Here is a 16,690-nt window from a genome sequence, read left to right as displayed (position 1 = left end):
TAGACAAAGTTTAGGCTGCACTCACAATGAACAACCCAATAGTATGACGGAAAATGTTAGTAATAGTCTCCATTTATGGAGCAAAGGTTTCTAACTGTATGCTAAGGCTGGCTGGTGATATAGTTTGGCTGTGTCCCCACCCAAATCTCAAACTGTAGGTACCATGATTCCCATGTGTAGTGGGATGGACCTCATGGGAGGTAATTGAATCACGAGGGCAGGTCTTTCCTGTGATAGTGAATAAGTCTCACAAGATCTGCTGATTTTATACAGGGGAGTTCCCCTGCATATGCTCTCTCTCTTGCCTGCTGCCATCATGTAAGATGTGACTTTGCTCCAGCTTTGCCTTCTGCCATGATTGTGAGGCCTCCCCAGCCACGTGGAACTGGGAGTCCATTAAACCTTTTTCTTTATAAATTACCCAGTCTCAGGTATGTCTTTATTAGCAGTGTGAAAACAGACTAATTCAACTGACTTCTAAGACAGACTACTTTCTCGGAGCCATCCAAATACTTGTGGGTTATTACTTTTATTTTCTTTAAAAATCCCCTGTCAACTCAGAGAGCCTTAGAACTCTCCTCATCTCAGTGCCACTGTGATCCCTCCGACTTGCAGCAAACCCTCTGGTTTGCTTTGCCATGGCAAGGCCAGCAAGCAGTTCCCTGCATCTCTCCAGATCTGAAAGGGTCTTTTACCCTTGTCCTTACAACTGTCAACATATGAGGCAGAACCCAAAAGGGCAGAGTCATAACCTCATGGTTAAGAATGTGGATTTTGGAATGAGAGACACCTAGGTTCAAATTCTAGCTCCTTTACTGAGTACTTACCCTCTCTGAGCTTCAATTTCCCCATACGTCTAAGGCAGATAATGGCATGTCACGGATTTGTTGTAAGTAACTTTAGGTAAGTTACTTATCCTTTCTGGGCCTCAGTTTATTCAACTCTAAATGGGGACAAAAATATTATCTAGCCTTATAGAGTTGTGCGTGATTAATAAATAAGTTATGGCTTGGAAAGTGCTTAAAACAGCAGCTGTCACATCAGTTAGTACTCAGTAAATATGAGTTATTCTAATTAGCACATGTAAAGTTCTCAGCATGGTAAAAGTATGTGTTCAATAAATGGTGGCTATCATTATTATGAGGAAGCTGTTCCTCAGAGAAATTCCTGCACATTTATCTCCTGGAAAGCAGTAAGATATGAAGACATCAGGGGAAAACCTTGTCCTTAAGTCAATGTTGCAGTCATAGCAGAACGAGTCCACAGGTCTTGTTGCCCTAGCAGGATACCCTAGGACCTCCACCCCTCCTCATGCCCAGGTTCTCCCTTGCTTCAGAAGTACCTGCCCTTTATCCAACCATCCACTCTTTCAACAAATTCTCCTTAAGCACCTATAGTGAGCTGGAAAGAGGGCTGGGAATGCTCAAGCAGTGAAGGAGATGGTTCCAGCCTCTGCCCTCCTGGAGTCTACAGGGTAGTAGAGGAGATGCACACTAAATAAATACATACACAAATACTCATTTAATAACAGCTGCAATTTATGTTGTGAAAAATGTGATGAGGATGTACAATGGGCCCTGATGTGGTCAGGCACCGGATATGTGAGTAAGGTGGAGTCATCGTAAAGGGTCCCTGAGAAATTGCTGGGACTTGACAGATGAGTAAGAGTTGGCCAGGTGATGTGTGGGAGTGGAGACAGAAAAGGGTCCAGGCAGACAGGCATTTTGTTCCATGGCCCTGCACCCACAAAGTGCCTGGCTCACAAGGAGAACAGTGAGAAGGGCCACGTGGTTCACTTCTAGATCCTCCACTCAAAATATTCAGCTAGGAAGTTGGAATTTGAAGAGAAACCTAGGTCCACAGAAACTGCCTTCTCAGTGGTGACTGTTGTCTCTTCCCTTTCAGGTACTCCTCGCCTGCTTGAAGATTGGCTTGTCTTAGACCCCAGCCCTTGAGGCCAAGCAAACATACATCATCCTGGAGGCTGCAGACATAGCTCACTGTGCCCACATGTAAACTTCAGCCAAGACACCACGACAGGGACTCTGCCCACTGAATGCCCTATGATTCCTCAATCCTGTCCTCGTCATATCCCACAGGGTTTTGTGAGGCTATTTAGGAAGATAAGTTTTCTTCACTGAAGAAACGAGAGATAGCATGAAAGAAAACAATGGCCCCAAAGGAGGAATTTGTGATTGACATAAATGGGAGTGTTCCCTTGGGAGCATCATGTATCATCAAAAAAGCAAACCCCCAGGTCATTTATTTCTCCACCTATTTACCTGCTATGAAGAGAAGATGTGTTTAAGTTTCCTACAGTTTACACTGGAAATTAATGCTCTGGGAAAAAAAAGCTGTATATTCTAGATGTAGCAGGTTTCTTTTGGAATTCATTCACTGGGAGTCTGGCACCACCCCCTAAATGGTACTTTTGTTGTCTTTTTATTCAAGACGGCCAGCTTCTCCCAAGATCAGAACCACGTGCCAGCCTCCCTTGATCAACAGCCTCCCAGCATTCTTGGTAGATCAGATGTTTAGTAGTTAGCCTAACTCATTTGTTTTTCCAAGTAGTAATTATGACTACAGTGAATTAATATTTTAACTGCAGGGGAAGCATTACAGATAGCTCCTATGTAGACTCTAGAGGCTGGGAATGGCCAACGGGATTTCCCATACTAAAAGAAGAGGACTACTCCAACCTGGCCAGCAGTTCTCTATGTCTGAGATGCCATCATTAGATACTACTCCAAAGACCTAAAGGAGATGTGTCTAGGAGAAGTGTATGGTCCTGGTCCTTACCACTGAGGCTCAATGGCCCAGCAAAATATGAAAGTGAGACCTGTGCTTCTAAAGCGCAACAGCCTAGAGTCAGTGGAGTTTGTGAAACAACCTCACCACCGCAGGAGCAAATCCCAGCAGGTGAGATTCAAGGAAGATGGGACCACTAAGAATCCAACTGGTCTAGCTGAGGTTGACGTCCAAACTCCAGAAGACCTGGCTGTGATGGGGAAGACTCAAGCAACCAGGCACCATCATCCCCCGACCTATTCGCTCTCCTTCCCCAGGTCCCAGAAGGCAGGGGACTTTCGCAACATTGCGATCCAAACTTCCCCCAGTCTCAGGAAGCATTTCCCAGTTTTCAAAAGGAAGAAACTCACAGCCAGCAAGTCCCTGGTGGAAATGCCGACAGCATCCCAAAGTGCCATCCAGGTCAACGGCAACCTCTCTGAACAGGACATTGTGTCTTCTGACCTAGCCTACTTAAGGTTGGCTCAGCATCTTGAGGATGGTCCTCGAAGGGTCAAGGTGTCCCACACATTCCTCCCGAGGGTCCCCAAGGTGCAAAGCAATGGACCTGTTAGCATATGCTTGGAAGCAGGAACTTGGAGGTCCTTAGAGAAAGCCACAGCTGCCATTCAGGTTCCAGATGATATTTATCACAGTCCTTCCTGGGAAGCTAGAGAGTCTGCTGTCAGCCCAGACAAGTCAGCTGAAGTAAGTAACTCCATACGCCCTTTGGACAACACATGTCCAGGTGGTGGGAGAAGGGTGACTCCACCAGATTCAGAAAAATCCACCTCCTGCTTAAATGCCACCAGCGGTGCCAGCCACACACCAGGAACAGAGAAACTTAAACCTGAATTGCTTTTGCCCAAAGACAACTCAGATGACAAAGACCTTGGTTCACTGTCATCTCAGTCAAAGGAAACATGTATTCCTTCACCTCCACGGACTCACAGTTCCCCCTCACCAGGCTCCCACAGCCAGCCAGCCCACCCAGGAAGAACCTCAGACTCTCCTTCATCAAGTAATAGTCACGAGAATCTGTTGTCACTCAAAACTAACAGTACATCAAAATCTGCCCCTGGGTGTCAGGAGCAGATGGCAAACAACCCCACCCCTCCAGAGTCAGACACCCGGGAGTTTCCAAATTGTCCAGGAAGTAATCACCTGCCATCCTTTCTTCCAAGGAGTGAGACCAAACTTCAGAGCAACAGGGAGATTAGTGACATTAATGAAATTCACCTGGCACGGGGTGAACTCTGCGACCTCCAAGGCCGGCTGCAATCTGTGGAGGAATCTCTGCACTCGAACCAAGAGAAAATTAAAGTCCTATTGAATGTAATTCAAGACTTGGAGAAAGCTCGAGCTCTCACTGAAGGGTAAGGGGATTTTTTTTTTCCCCATATTAAAAATGACTGGGTGAAGTCATCTGCCAACACAAGAGCAGATACAGCATTGGTATCGTTAGTAAAAATGTCTCCAAAATGTTTGAAGTACTGTTGTTTCCACAAATCATAATGGCAGACCTTCCCTTTTCTCTAAGGGAATTTCATTTAGTTCTAGGCTTTGGTGAATTTTTGTGGATTTCTACTGCTGTTTATTTTCATTTTCAGGTGTTAGCAGAATAAGGAAAGGCAGCAGTGAAGCAGTAGGATCAAAAATAATTTTTATGAAGATGAGAATTCCGTTGATCCATGATGGAGGGAAGTGATAGCAGGAAGGCACTTCCCCAGCCCCTTCCTCTTAGCAAGTTACTGCATTTGCACAGTATTTCCGTTCTTTGTGTCATTGTGACAAAGGACTTGAGGTGGCCATTCAGTTTATTATTGACCTTCCCCTGTAGGACCACTTTGATGACTCGGGGTGGTCCATCAATAACCAACTAATTGGAACTGAAATGAGATCACAATTCCTTTTGCACAGTTCATTTTCCAAAAAGAGAAAAAAGTCACAAAATGCTTTCCTGGGTGACTCAGCACCAGTATAGGAGGAAAAGACAGTTATTTGTTTAGATGTGAAATGCTCGTCCCTCTAGAAAGTGCTCTCTAAAGACAGAGAATAAGCAATGGTTAAAGCACATCAAAAAGGGTAGGAGAGAGAAGTAATCAACTGGCGTTTGCTGTATGAATCAGAATCAACACTGCCATATAAGAGAGAAACACTGTGATGATGCAGACAGAAACGTGCTGAACTAAGAGGTCAGGATTTTTAATAATCTCCCTTCTACTCACTTGCAAAATCCCTCATCTCACAGGATTGTTGTCAGCATGAAAAAATTCTCAGGTTGGGAAGTCTTTAAACATGTATAAAGCCTTCTAGAAATGTGAGCTCCTATTGCTATGACTTTCTTGTTTCCTTATTTGCAATGGTCATGCAACTTCAGAGCACTGTGAATCCTGTGCTATAGGGACTAAGGAACCAGTAGGTAGAATGTTTGTGGCCCAAGTGGCTTTTGCCCATAGATTTATCCAGCAAATGCTCTGTCTTGCAGGCGCAACTTTTATCGAACTGGCCAAGATCTCAACAATTGCAGTACCTGCCAGAACACGGCGTGCATCATATACAGGTACCTGGCCACAAGTGAGGCCTGCTCTGTAGACCACAAACCATAGGTTCCACTGAATGCTCTAGCAAACTCTTAAATGCAGAAAGTCAAGAGAGAGGCAAAAAATAGGAGGCCTTTGAATAGCTGAGACTAAAATAACAAGGTATTTAACTATGAAATGTTAACATCTGGTTCCAAGGCAGGGACTGTTTTGTTTCCTCACAACAAAGTCTATGAACATACCCTTTGAATGTGATCATCCCTACACTTATCAAACACCAAGTGCAGGCATCATGGTAAGCTTGGCATGCACATTTGCATCTCATTCCACCCTCAGGAAAGTTAAGCCATTTGGTCTTGCTCACACAGAGCATTTTCTGGGAACAGAAAGGGCCAGACTCAGGACTCACATCCAGATTTTTCAAATCCCAAACCTGTGATCTTGATTATTCCACCACACTGCTTCTTCCTCAACAATAGCTATCCCATGCCAAGCACTTACTTGGCACAGTCAAGAACTGTGATAAGAACTTTATGTTCATTTCTAAGTATGTCATTTCCTTCTAGCACAGAGTAAGTTTGCTGCAGTAGATTTTATAAGTGACAAAAGGGAAACATGATATACAGTGTAAAGTTGGAGTCAAAGATCTGTGTTTTGATCCCCCAGTCTGACATCAGCTAACTTAACCTAGGCTCACACTCCTTATCTGAATAGGGAACAAATTATCCCCATTCAGGGTTGCCATGAAGACCAGATGAAATAATCTATGTGAATGTCTTTTGTAACTGCAAACCTCTGCACAAATCCAAGGGCTTATACCTGTTATTACTAGAAACTATGCCACTATGCCACTTTCAATGGCATAGCAGAAAAGTGGTCAAAAGCAGTCATTTCAGTTGATGACATCTCATTTTGTTGACCAAAGTGAACAATTTTGCTTTCTCTATTATATTTATCTTTTTGCTGAAAACTGGCAGTTCAGGGCCTGAGCAAATGGGAGCCTAATTGGGCTGCCTATGTCTTCTTTTAAAACTTCTCATTCTCTCTGGCAGAATCCTGAGATATCATTGAGTAAGAGACGATGTGTCTGGAAGGCAGGAGGTGTGTGTACTTAGGCAAGGTCTTGAGCAACTTTTCATTGAACCTATCAGCTCCTTACAAAGAGGAGCCACCTATTTTTATCAAATAACAGAAGATTCAGGAAAGATAAATGCCTTTCATCTTAATGTGAAGTCTTCCTTCAAAAAAGGGGTTCTTGAAGAGCTCTACAGCATTGGAAAGTTTAAGTAGGAAGTTTCATCAGTTGCTCTCTTTTTAGTGCTTCTTTTTTTACAACTCTTCTCTTGAGCAAAATTTCTAATCATTAGGAGGACACAAATTATTAAACGTCTAGACAGAGAGGACAAAACTCTTCAACATAAACAAGAAGAATTAATTTGAACTAACCTCCATTTAAATCTCAAATAGTCCTTTTTCTTTTCCACAGCCAGATGATGTATTTTCTATTACCTTAAAATGATTTTTTATTTGGTCTATCGAAGTAAAAAGGGCAAGTGGTGATTTCCAAGTCTACTATGAGTTTCATGACCTGGCCTTGGGCAAGTCATTTTCCTTATCTGAAAAATGAGGGTCTTTAATTAGATGGTCCCAAGAGTCCTTTTTAGTTCTGACATTCTGATATTCTAAGCTAAATTAAAAGTGACAATATTTGGCTAAACTATGACCTTCCAAGAAGTCTGAGAATGTTTGCATTTTTCTAGCACTTACTTCAAACATCTTGAGCAAACATTCTAAATTAAGTTACACCCCTGGATGGGTTAGCAAACCTTCATGCATACCTTACTTTCCAGAAGAACAGCAACAGTATGCATATATCCCTCATTACCATTCAAAGCCAGACTCTTCTCCCAGACAGAATCTAAGCCATTGCGAGGGAACCCTTGTATCTAAGCCATTGCCAGGGAACCAGCGATTAATTTGATGAAAGCAAAGAGATCTCAACAACATCCCCATTGTATTAACAGTGGGAAGATGAGAGTTGTCATTTTCTTAAGAAAACATTTCAAATGACTTCAAACTTGCTTTGTGTCCTGGAAAGTCAGATCTTAGACACAAATGAGTAAGTGATGTGAAATACTCATCCCCAGGCCTTGTTAAGCTGCAATCTCTCTCTGTGATGATGGATGTGCTCAGTGCATGTCACTGTACATAAAGCAGATGGGCATATGATGGATTGCCTGCTGGGTCTTCTTCTCTGGAGATGCTGCTGCTAAGTTAGCCATGCATATGGTTTCCTAAGTGGTATTTCCCAGAGGGTCCACCAGCTGGCGGCTATGGCTATGCTGCTTGCTCCTATCAAGACATGTGGGGTCATCCGGTTCTATCTAACTCATTCTTTCTGCTCCCTAAGCCTCCTTGGCTCTCCTCTTACCATTGAACACTTGGATACATCCTATCTCCCCAAAAGCAGAGCCCCAACACCAATACCTAGATATTCTATGCATGGCTCTCGGGAACTTGCAGGGAATTTATACATGAAAGTGAATGGAATCTCTTGTTTTGACTGCTGTAGACTCCTTGAGAAATGGGTGGCAATTGGCTCTAAACCACAAGTGATTCCAGGCTGTTAGGACCCAATCACTCCCTTCACTTCTCCTTAGCATTAATCCTAGCACAAGTTACCTAAAGGGTTGAGTGAATGCCACCATAGTACCCAAGATTAAATAACATTAAATTCCTTAGCAAGAAAGTTGTTCTCTTTTCAAATTTGTTTCAATCATTCGAACGACCTAGAGGGGAAAATCGGGGTTTGGCACTAGAATATCTTTAAAACCTTCCTAATGCTGGCTTATCACATTTCTCTGCAAAGAGAGAGCAGGTCTCAGGTTCACAGCCCTGGGCAAGCAATAGTTATCTAGCTACTTATTTTTATTGAAAGCTTTCACTTTTAAAACTAGTCCCTTTAAATACTTTTTGTAATAGATGCAGGTCTGCATTTCCAAAAGTGGTATTGCCTCTTTTATATAAAACAGGTTTTTAAATTTAAAAAGTGAATAGATTCGGAGAAAGAAAGTAAAGTGAATAATTGTGTAGATAGCATGGGGAATCTTGCAAAAACCATGAAGGTGGAGAACAAGCGATTGAAGTTTGGGAAACGGTGCCCTAATGAATTGGCTACTTTTCCTTTTCCCAAGGGCATGAGGTCTCTCTAAGCCTCTTGCTCCTCTTTCTCCCACCCTACGTCTCTACTTTTCCAGCCATATCTCCAGCATTCATCTTTACATTCACGCTAAAAATGGTCAGTAGAGCTTCTTTAGAGGTCTCTGACTACATAGATCATGCATTTCTTTTCTAGACATAACTCCTAGGAAAAAGCTACTTGGTTTAAGTTATAAAATGTCTCCAATATGTTTTAAAGGAAAATAATAAGAGGTCTTTCCCAGAAAATTTTTCATCTACCATCCAAGCATGCTGCTCAGGAATTAGAAAGACAGAGTTGCAAGCTTATCATTTTCAGTGGGTGAAGAGAAAGGTCGACCATGTAGAATTTGAAAGGTGCTAGAGAAGTGAGAGAAATAGAAGAGCTATTGTTTGTCCAGGATCTACCTGGACAGGCTGCTCCTCTTCTTATTCTTGGTCTCTTCCCATAACCTCAACTGCACTCATGGACTTCATTTCCATGGCACCACTTTCCACCATCTTGTATCTGATATCTACATCAATCTATCCTTATCCATCTATCTTTCATCTACCTATCTAAAATTTTCAACCAATTGCATACAGACATTTCCACTTAATATCCCAAGGCAACTCAAATTTGTCATATCACCAAACACACCTATTTCACCACAAAATTAATTTTCTTCCCATATTTCTTACTTTGTTTAACACCATTGACCAAGAGGCAACTCCATAAAGATATCACAGTCCCCCGTGACATACTCTTTTTCACCAAATACACCAAATAAGCTACGGATTCCAACTGTTCAATCCAACCCCTTCGCTCCAATTCCTCTGCCTCAGGTTCAAAAAAAGGCTCTCATCATTTGTCACTTGAATGCTAATTGATCTTTGGGACGCAGATCTCTTTTGCCTTATCTCGAGTAATCCTCCCTGCAGATTGCTAACTTGCACCTGAAGAGTAGAATCTGACCATGTCATTCCCCTGCTAAACAATCTTGTCCTGGTTTGGTTAGTCTGGGGCTCCCCTCCAGCTATGGGGAGCCAGGTGCTCAGCTGGTGGCTCCGTCAGGCCTCGGTGCCTTTGGATAAGTTCCCTTGCTTTCTTGGGATGTCTTTTCTGCCCTGCTTTATCTGGATAGTTCTCAGTCTTGCAGCTTAAATGTCAGTTATCTGGATAATCTTACAATCCTTCCCCAAAAAGACCCCCATGCCATGAGCCCTCCTCTGCTAGGTCGCTGATCCTATTGCATTGTAATGCAGTGTTTATGAGTTCCTTTCCTTCAGCAAATGGTTAGTCTCTCAAAGTCATAGATAAGTGTCTCATACATAGTTGGTGCTCAGTAGGTTCTTATTAAATAAAGAAATGACTCTACTGACTAGGGGAGGAAGGAAAAGCAGTAGTGGACTTGAGACAGCTGTTTAGATTGTCCAGAAGTAAAGTCATTGTTACCATTTGTGTACACCTCCACCCTTGGTTGGGGAAATGAAGGATTAAGCAAATATTCTTATTAGGAAGGAGGGTTTCTATGTAGCTGGTTCTCAACAGATCTTCTTAAACTGAATGTAAGCACATGGATTGCTGGTTTAAAAATAACTGGAACGCCACATACTTTCAACAAGGGAGAACCTTTTTTGATAACTGAGAGAGTTTGCTGCACTTTCATAGGACATGGAAACACTTGTTTCCCCAGGCCATCTGACATTATTGCCCAGGACTTCTGTCCTGGCTGTGGTGGGAAAGGCAAAATTTGACTGTGGGGAATCACAAAACTCCCTGCGGGTGAAAATAAATCCTTTCTCTGATGTGTGAATTGTCCCAGTGATCTCTTTGGGAGAAGGAATTAGAACATCAGATCTTCAGATTCTCTTGCTAAATGTCTAATGTTAACTATCAAAACCCAGGCTTGTAGGCACACTAATACCTAAGAAGACGACATCCTAACTCATGGACCCTCTGCATATGTGACCTTTTTCGGCAAAAGGGACTTTGCAGATGAGATTAAGCAAAGGACTTCAAATGAGGAGAGCAGGGTGGATAGCCTGGGTGGGTTCAGTATAATCACAAGGACCCCAGAGTAAGATGGAAGGCCAGAGGATCAGAGAGAAGGAGATGTGATGCCAGAAGCAGAGGTCAGACAAGCCAAGGAGAGTGGCAGCCCCTAAAAGTGAGAAAAGACAAGGGATGTGTTCTCTCTTAGAGCCTCCAGAAGGAGCACAGCTCTGCTGACACCCTGATTTGCAGCTCTGAAGGACTTCTGCCCTCCAGAGCTGTAACAGTGAAATCTGTGTGGTTTTAAGCCCCTAAATTTGCAGTAATTTCAACAAAAGGAAATGAGTACACTCGGATTAAATCCTCCTAATTGGAGGACAGTTTATTTGACTTTAATTGATGATGTTTACAATGATAACATCTGAGGAACGAGATCTGTTGGGCTGAAACTTAAAGAAAGAAGAGCGCTACCACTTACTGAGGATCCATTATTTACTGATCATTTGAAGTACCTTTTGTTTTCACACTTAATCCTCACAACTATGAGATCAATTAAAGTACCCCCATGTTACAGATGAAGGAACTGAGGCTCAGGAAGGGTCAGACGCTTGCTCAACATTCAGATTAGGCAAGTTGAGAGAGGTGAGGCACTTGCACAATTATTCTGGAAATAGTAATTGCAACGGCCACAGCAGAAAACAGTTCTGTCTTTCTGCAAGCCAGATTCCATAGCATGCTGCCTTCCAGATGCCAGACTCATCTGATGGATATTAGGGCTTAGTGGAATGTTCGACACTGAGTTCCACTCAGCCAAGGGCATCATGAGGGTTTACACTGAAGATACAGGCCCTAGACAGTGCTCCCAAAGGGTGGTCATGGACCATCTGCATCGAAACCTCCTGGGTGTCTGTGAAAACTGGTTGCTGAGTTTCAGCCCCAAAGTTACTAAATCAGAGTGTGTGGGGTGGAGGATGGGAATCTGCAGTTGCAGCAAGCTCCCTGGGAAACGTTGGTTCGAATAAAACTCGAGGGGTTTTTTTTAGGTAAAAAATTGGGGTCTTGAAAAGAGATAGTTGATTTACTAGAAACTTTTACAACAACCAGCCCATGAATAAAAAATACTTGCTTGCAAAATAGCCTGGAAACTAGCTTTTGTTCTTAATACATCTGCTTGGCTTTGATCTTAGGGCTAGATGATCATATATAGACCTAATTATATAAGTTGGATACAAGTGAGAATGGAGGCAAAGGAGAGGGAAGGAAGAGAAAGGAGAGGATTATTCATGGAGCAGGCATATCTTTTGATGCCTCCTATTTCCAATGAGAAGAGAAAAGGAGTCCCTCTCAGGCCACTCTGGGGCCCAGGCTTATATTATGCAATACTTAGGGGATTCAGCTGTAGCCTTTTCTTCCTTCCACAACTCTCAGCTCCTCAGGCCTCATCTGAGATCAGAAACTGATTGGCAATCCAGGCCAACATTTTTCCTCCAATAAAGGTTGAGAGTAATTAAACCCTAATTCTGCTCCCTGGCCAAGAGACCAAATGCTAAGAACCGCCCTCTGGTGAGTCCTAGAGGATCAACAGCAGACATGTGTAAAAGGTGGGTGTCCAAGTGCTGACCATTACCTCTATATCCCCACATCAGGACAGGGGTATGGTCATCCCATGCTTGGGAACCAAGGACCACGCGTGAAGCTAAATACCATGCAGAATCTGCCACCACCACCTGCTCATTTACTCAGACTCCACAGTTCATGGTTTTTCTTTTTTTTGAGACAGAGTCTTGCTGTCGCCTAGGTTAGAGTATAGTAGCATGATCTCTGCTTACTGCAAACTCCACCTTCCAGGTTTAAGTGATTTTCCTCCCTCAGCCTCCTGAGCTGCAATTACACCCAGCTAATTTTTGTATTATTAGTAGAGATGGGGTTTCACCATGTTGGCCAGGCTGGTCTTGAACCCCTGACCTCAAGTGATCCACCCACCTCGCCTCCCAAAGTGCTGGGATTACAGGTATGAGCCACCACGCTCGGTCACTTTTTTTTTAAATCATTATTAATGTGTCCACTCATAAACTCTTCTGGACCAGACAGAAGGACTTACGGATTTTGAAAAGAAGATTCTCTGCAAGAGACTCTCTTTGAACCTAGCAACCAGCATTCTCATTCCTAGCATGTCCCCCTCACAGTTTTCACATTCAGATTACGACAAGAAGGCTCCCTGGAATACAGGCCAAGGCCTCACAGCTGTGCACCCTGCAAGAGAAAAGCAAGGGCTTCACATTACTGAGGAAAGAGAGGCTCCAGAGAGCTGTGTGAGCCATCTGAGGTCACACGGTTGGTGGTCTGAGAGTGCTTCCTGGAGTTTCCTTCTTGGTTAAGCTATTTGGCCACTGAGCTCTGGCCTTGCCTGCCACTTAAAGCTATTACCTAACCAGAGAAAAAGGCATTTCTCTAGAAATGCAATATGCACTCAGTCCTATGGGTTCAACAGCCAACTTTTCACTTAAATTATTTAGTATTTTCTTTTTGTCTGCTTATGATGCTCTCCCAGTGTGGAGCCAGGTGAACTCTGAGAGCCTTGTCTTCTAGCCACCGTCCTCCCTCTGGCCAGCAATGAAGTCCACAGTAAAAAATAATGATCAAGGCACACAGCAGATCTGTTCTTTCTAGTAATCATAGATGCATTTGTAGCTCTCATCAAATTCCAGTATGGACTGAGCAACACTATTTCAAATGCTGGGCCATGAATGTCATGGCAACACCCTCCAGCATCCTCAGAACAACCAATAGCAAACACGACTTAAATTGTCTCTTTGGGAAATAGCCATGAAGTTGGGGGTACATGTAAAATTTCTCTGAGTCCCGGCAGGCTGATTCCCAAGACATTTGTCCCTATTCCCTGATTCTCTTGAATGGCTTTGTCCCTTTCTTTTTCTCCCTAGCGTGTAAAGGAAAAGAAGGATTTACAGCATCAGCAATTTATCTGCAATAAAAAATGAAACCTATTTTAATGCATTAATAGTGAAAGAGGCTGAAACATGCCATAAACATAAAATTACACAAGTTGAATATTTCAGAGGAATAACAAGTGAATGACAGAGGCCACAGGTGACCACAGAGTGATCCGATCTTTATTTCTCCATCAAGTTAGTGTAATAATCATTACTGTTTGTTGAGCCAGCCACTGTGCTAGGCATTTTGCCTAACACTATATGTCTATCATTTCATTTCAGACTCCCAACAACCCTAAAATGTGGATAGGATTAATATTCCCATTTTACAGATGAAGAAACTGAGACTCAAAGAGGTTAATTGATCTGCTCAAGATCCAAGGAAGCCAGGGCTCAAAACTAGATCCTATTTTCAGGAGACTTGCATGTCCCTTCCCCTCTTTCCTTGTGAACTTGCATCATCAGTGAATAGGTATGTTAAATTTCTCAGAGCTGATGGATCTACCTTTCCTGAGGGCTTCACATGCAGATCTTCCTGGCACAGAGTCACAGAAGCCAGAACACAGATTTCTTTCAGAGTTAGCTATCAGCAGAGATTTCTGCAGCTTGATCCCATTTATATATATGTGCCAAGAAGAGAACCGGTGATTTTCTGAAGACTCAACAGCAAGATAGATGCCCTAAGAGAAGGGGTAGACTTGTCAATTTGAAATAGCTGCAAGTTGTGAAGCTCAAAATTATACACTATACAAAAATGAGCAAGCTGGTCATTAGGAGAAAGTTTTAGGAACAACATCCCTTCCAGGCTGGGGAGAGAAAAACATACAAACCAAAGTTCCTGTGATTGAGACTGTAATTCTTCCCAGAGATGCCTTCGTAAGCATCATGATTTATCCAAATGGACAAGAACCAAACTACCCTCGCTGCATCCATCGATTCTTACAGTTAATTCTTTAAAAGAGAAAGTGGCAGGAGGTCAATAAATGCACCTGGGTTCTGTGGAAACAGGGACCACAAATGCTCCAACAAGAGACAGAGAAGAGGTGGAGAGAAATTTGGAAGATGGTTTGTCTTCAGGGAGACACCATGAATCATTTACTTCTCGGCCAACTTTCTTAGAGTGTACAGCTGATGGCAGTTTGTTGGCATGTCTCTTTATAAAAGAACAGGACCCACTGCTAAGAAGGAAGTACAAAAGGGTTCATTGGAGACATCAGCAGCCTACACCAGACCCAAGATTGCTGAGGCAGATATTATCTTGAAAAGGCTGCCTCCTCAGAAGGTGAGCACCTTCTTTGAGTATGCAGCCTCCCTACCAAGGCTTCCCTGAAATTGAGAAAGACTATTCTAAGGTAGACTGGTCAGCTGGTCCATAAAGGGTCCCCTGTGCACCCCAGCCCCAATTTGGATCTGGTTCCACAGTGGACTGCGTGGTCATCCAGGAGCACCAGGCCTTGGTCGCCACCTCCACCACCACCACCCTATACATTTTGCAATCAGGATTTCATAGAGATACAGATTACTATGTTGTTTCAGTCCAGTACATCTTAGTGTACAAGTTTTGGGACTAGACTGTCAGGGTTCAGGTTCTGACTCTGTCACTTACACTTACATGCCCTTGGCAGAATATTTAAGCTCTCTTTGCTTCAGTTTTCTCATTTATGAAATGAAGGTAATATTATTTACCCCATGGGACTGTGAGAATTCAGGAGAGGAGTGTCAACTTGTAACACAGTGTCTAGAACATAGATTTCATTCCACAAATGACAGTCATTCTTCTTACAATCGTTAGTTTTACCCATTTAAATTACCATGTGTCCTAATCTAATGTGTTTCAGGCACTCTCTTTTTGTTTCTTCTCCTTAGAATAAAATGCCAGAAAGAGTTAGGTCCTTGGCCAAAAACTTGTCTGTCTTTAAACAAAAAAATCAAAGGACTAGGTATCAGGAAACCAGGTGAATAAACTGGATGCTTGTGCACCCCTCAAATTCAGATTAATTCCTAATGCCCCATGTGATGATATTTGGAGGTGGAAACTTTGGAAGGTGATTAGGTCATGAACTTGGAGTCCTCATGAATGGGATTAGTGTCCTTATAAAGAGAACTCAGAGAGGTCCCTCTCTATGACAGGACATAGAGGGACTACAGTTGTCTATAACCCAGGAAGAGGGCTTTCACTAGACACCATCTAACGGCACTTTGATTTTCAACTTACCAGCCTCCAGAACTGTGAGAAATAAAATGTATGTTATGTATAAGCCACCCAGTCTGGAGTATTTTGTAATAGCAGCCCAAGCAGACTAAGACACCAGGTTTAGATTCTGCTTGTAACTTACAGTGTGACTTCCCTTTGCCAACTTGCTTGTCTATTAAACGGGCATAACAACTTTCCTATCTTCCTGGGCTATCCTGAGGATAAAATAAAAACACAGATCTAAAATACTTTGCAAATTCAAAAGTTATATACAACTAAGAGGCATCTTTGTATCTACATCAACTTTTATCTCCTTGTGGCTCACCCAACTTCAGCTTACCCCGCCAAGATCCTGCATCCAGAACCTCACTCTGTTGTTTGCTCTTGCGCTTATCTTTTTGTTTTGCTATTTGTTCCTCAGTGTTTCTTCTTCCAGACAAGTCATGACTTGGGGCTCTTGCTGCTTCCAATTACCTAGAAAAACATCTTTCCGCTTTTCAGCAAGCATGATGGCTGGAGCACTGATCTGTCAGTTAGATTAGTCAGGTGCCCTCTAGAGGGAAACCTGAAAGTTCTTACCATTTCTGGTTTACACATAGCTCACTTTCTAAATGCAGTGTGGCTCCATGTTCAGACATCTCCTTGGATGTGAAGGGCTCAAAGGCTCCTCAGGCAGGGAACTGAGCATCACTGAGCCACAGTCCCCGTGTCCCATGCATCCTCAGGAGGACCAATTCATGCACCTTGAATGCCCTGGACTCTCTCAAGGGCTCCTGTCCTGAATCTTGCATTGTAACAATGTCTGAATTACTGTTTGCCATCCACTGTAAGCCAGGGTTCTGCACGAACTCAGTACTCAGCACTTGTGTTTCTTCTTATGATCCTGCATGGAATATAGAGCATATGTGGAATGTGGATGGTGGAAGATGGTAAAGATGGGAGGGTACAGAGAATAGGTGGAAGCCGTGAAGAGGAGGTGAGGTTAGAAAAGTTACCAGTGTGCCATTTGGATCCTTGAGCTGAAATCCCAAGCAGAGAGTCT

At 43.0% G+C, this 16,690-nt stretch overlaps 2 protein-coding genes across 5 annotated transcripts in view; one reads left to right on the top strand and one right to left on the bottom strand.

The window, feature by feature from the left end:
- The window catches only part of DOCK2 (dedicator of cytokinesis 2), a 464,897-nt gene that overhangs the window by 195,651 nt on the left and 252,556 nt on the right, over nt 1-16,690 (bottom strand). The gene's annotated exons all lie outside the window — the stretch shown is intronic.
- INSYN2B (inhibitory synaptic factor family member 2B) overlaps nt 1-16,690 on the top strand; it is a 118,916-nt gene that overhangs the window by 94,036 nt on the left and 8,190 nt on the right. For both annotated transcript variants that reach the window (XM_054251580.2, XM_002744584.6), the window contains exons 2-3: nt 1,906-4,163; nt 5,276-5,350. In XM_054251580.2, the coding sequence (XP_054107555.2) occupies nt 2,812-4,163; nt 5,276-5,350 (1,427 nt within the window). In that variant the 5' untranslated portion in view covers nt 1,906-2,811. The remainder of the gene's footprint in view (nt 1-1,905; nt 4,164-5,275; nt 5,351-16,690) is intronic.

This window comes from Callithrix jacchus, chromosome 2, assembly GCF_049354715.1.
Source record: "Callithrix jacchus isolate 240 chromosome 2, calJac240_pri, whole genome shotgun sequence".
Lineage (NCBI taxonomy): Eukaryota > Metazoa > Chordata > Mammalia > Primates > Cebidae > Callithrix > Callithrix jacchus.
This window is presented reverse-complemented; position numbering and strand designations above follow the sequence as displayed.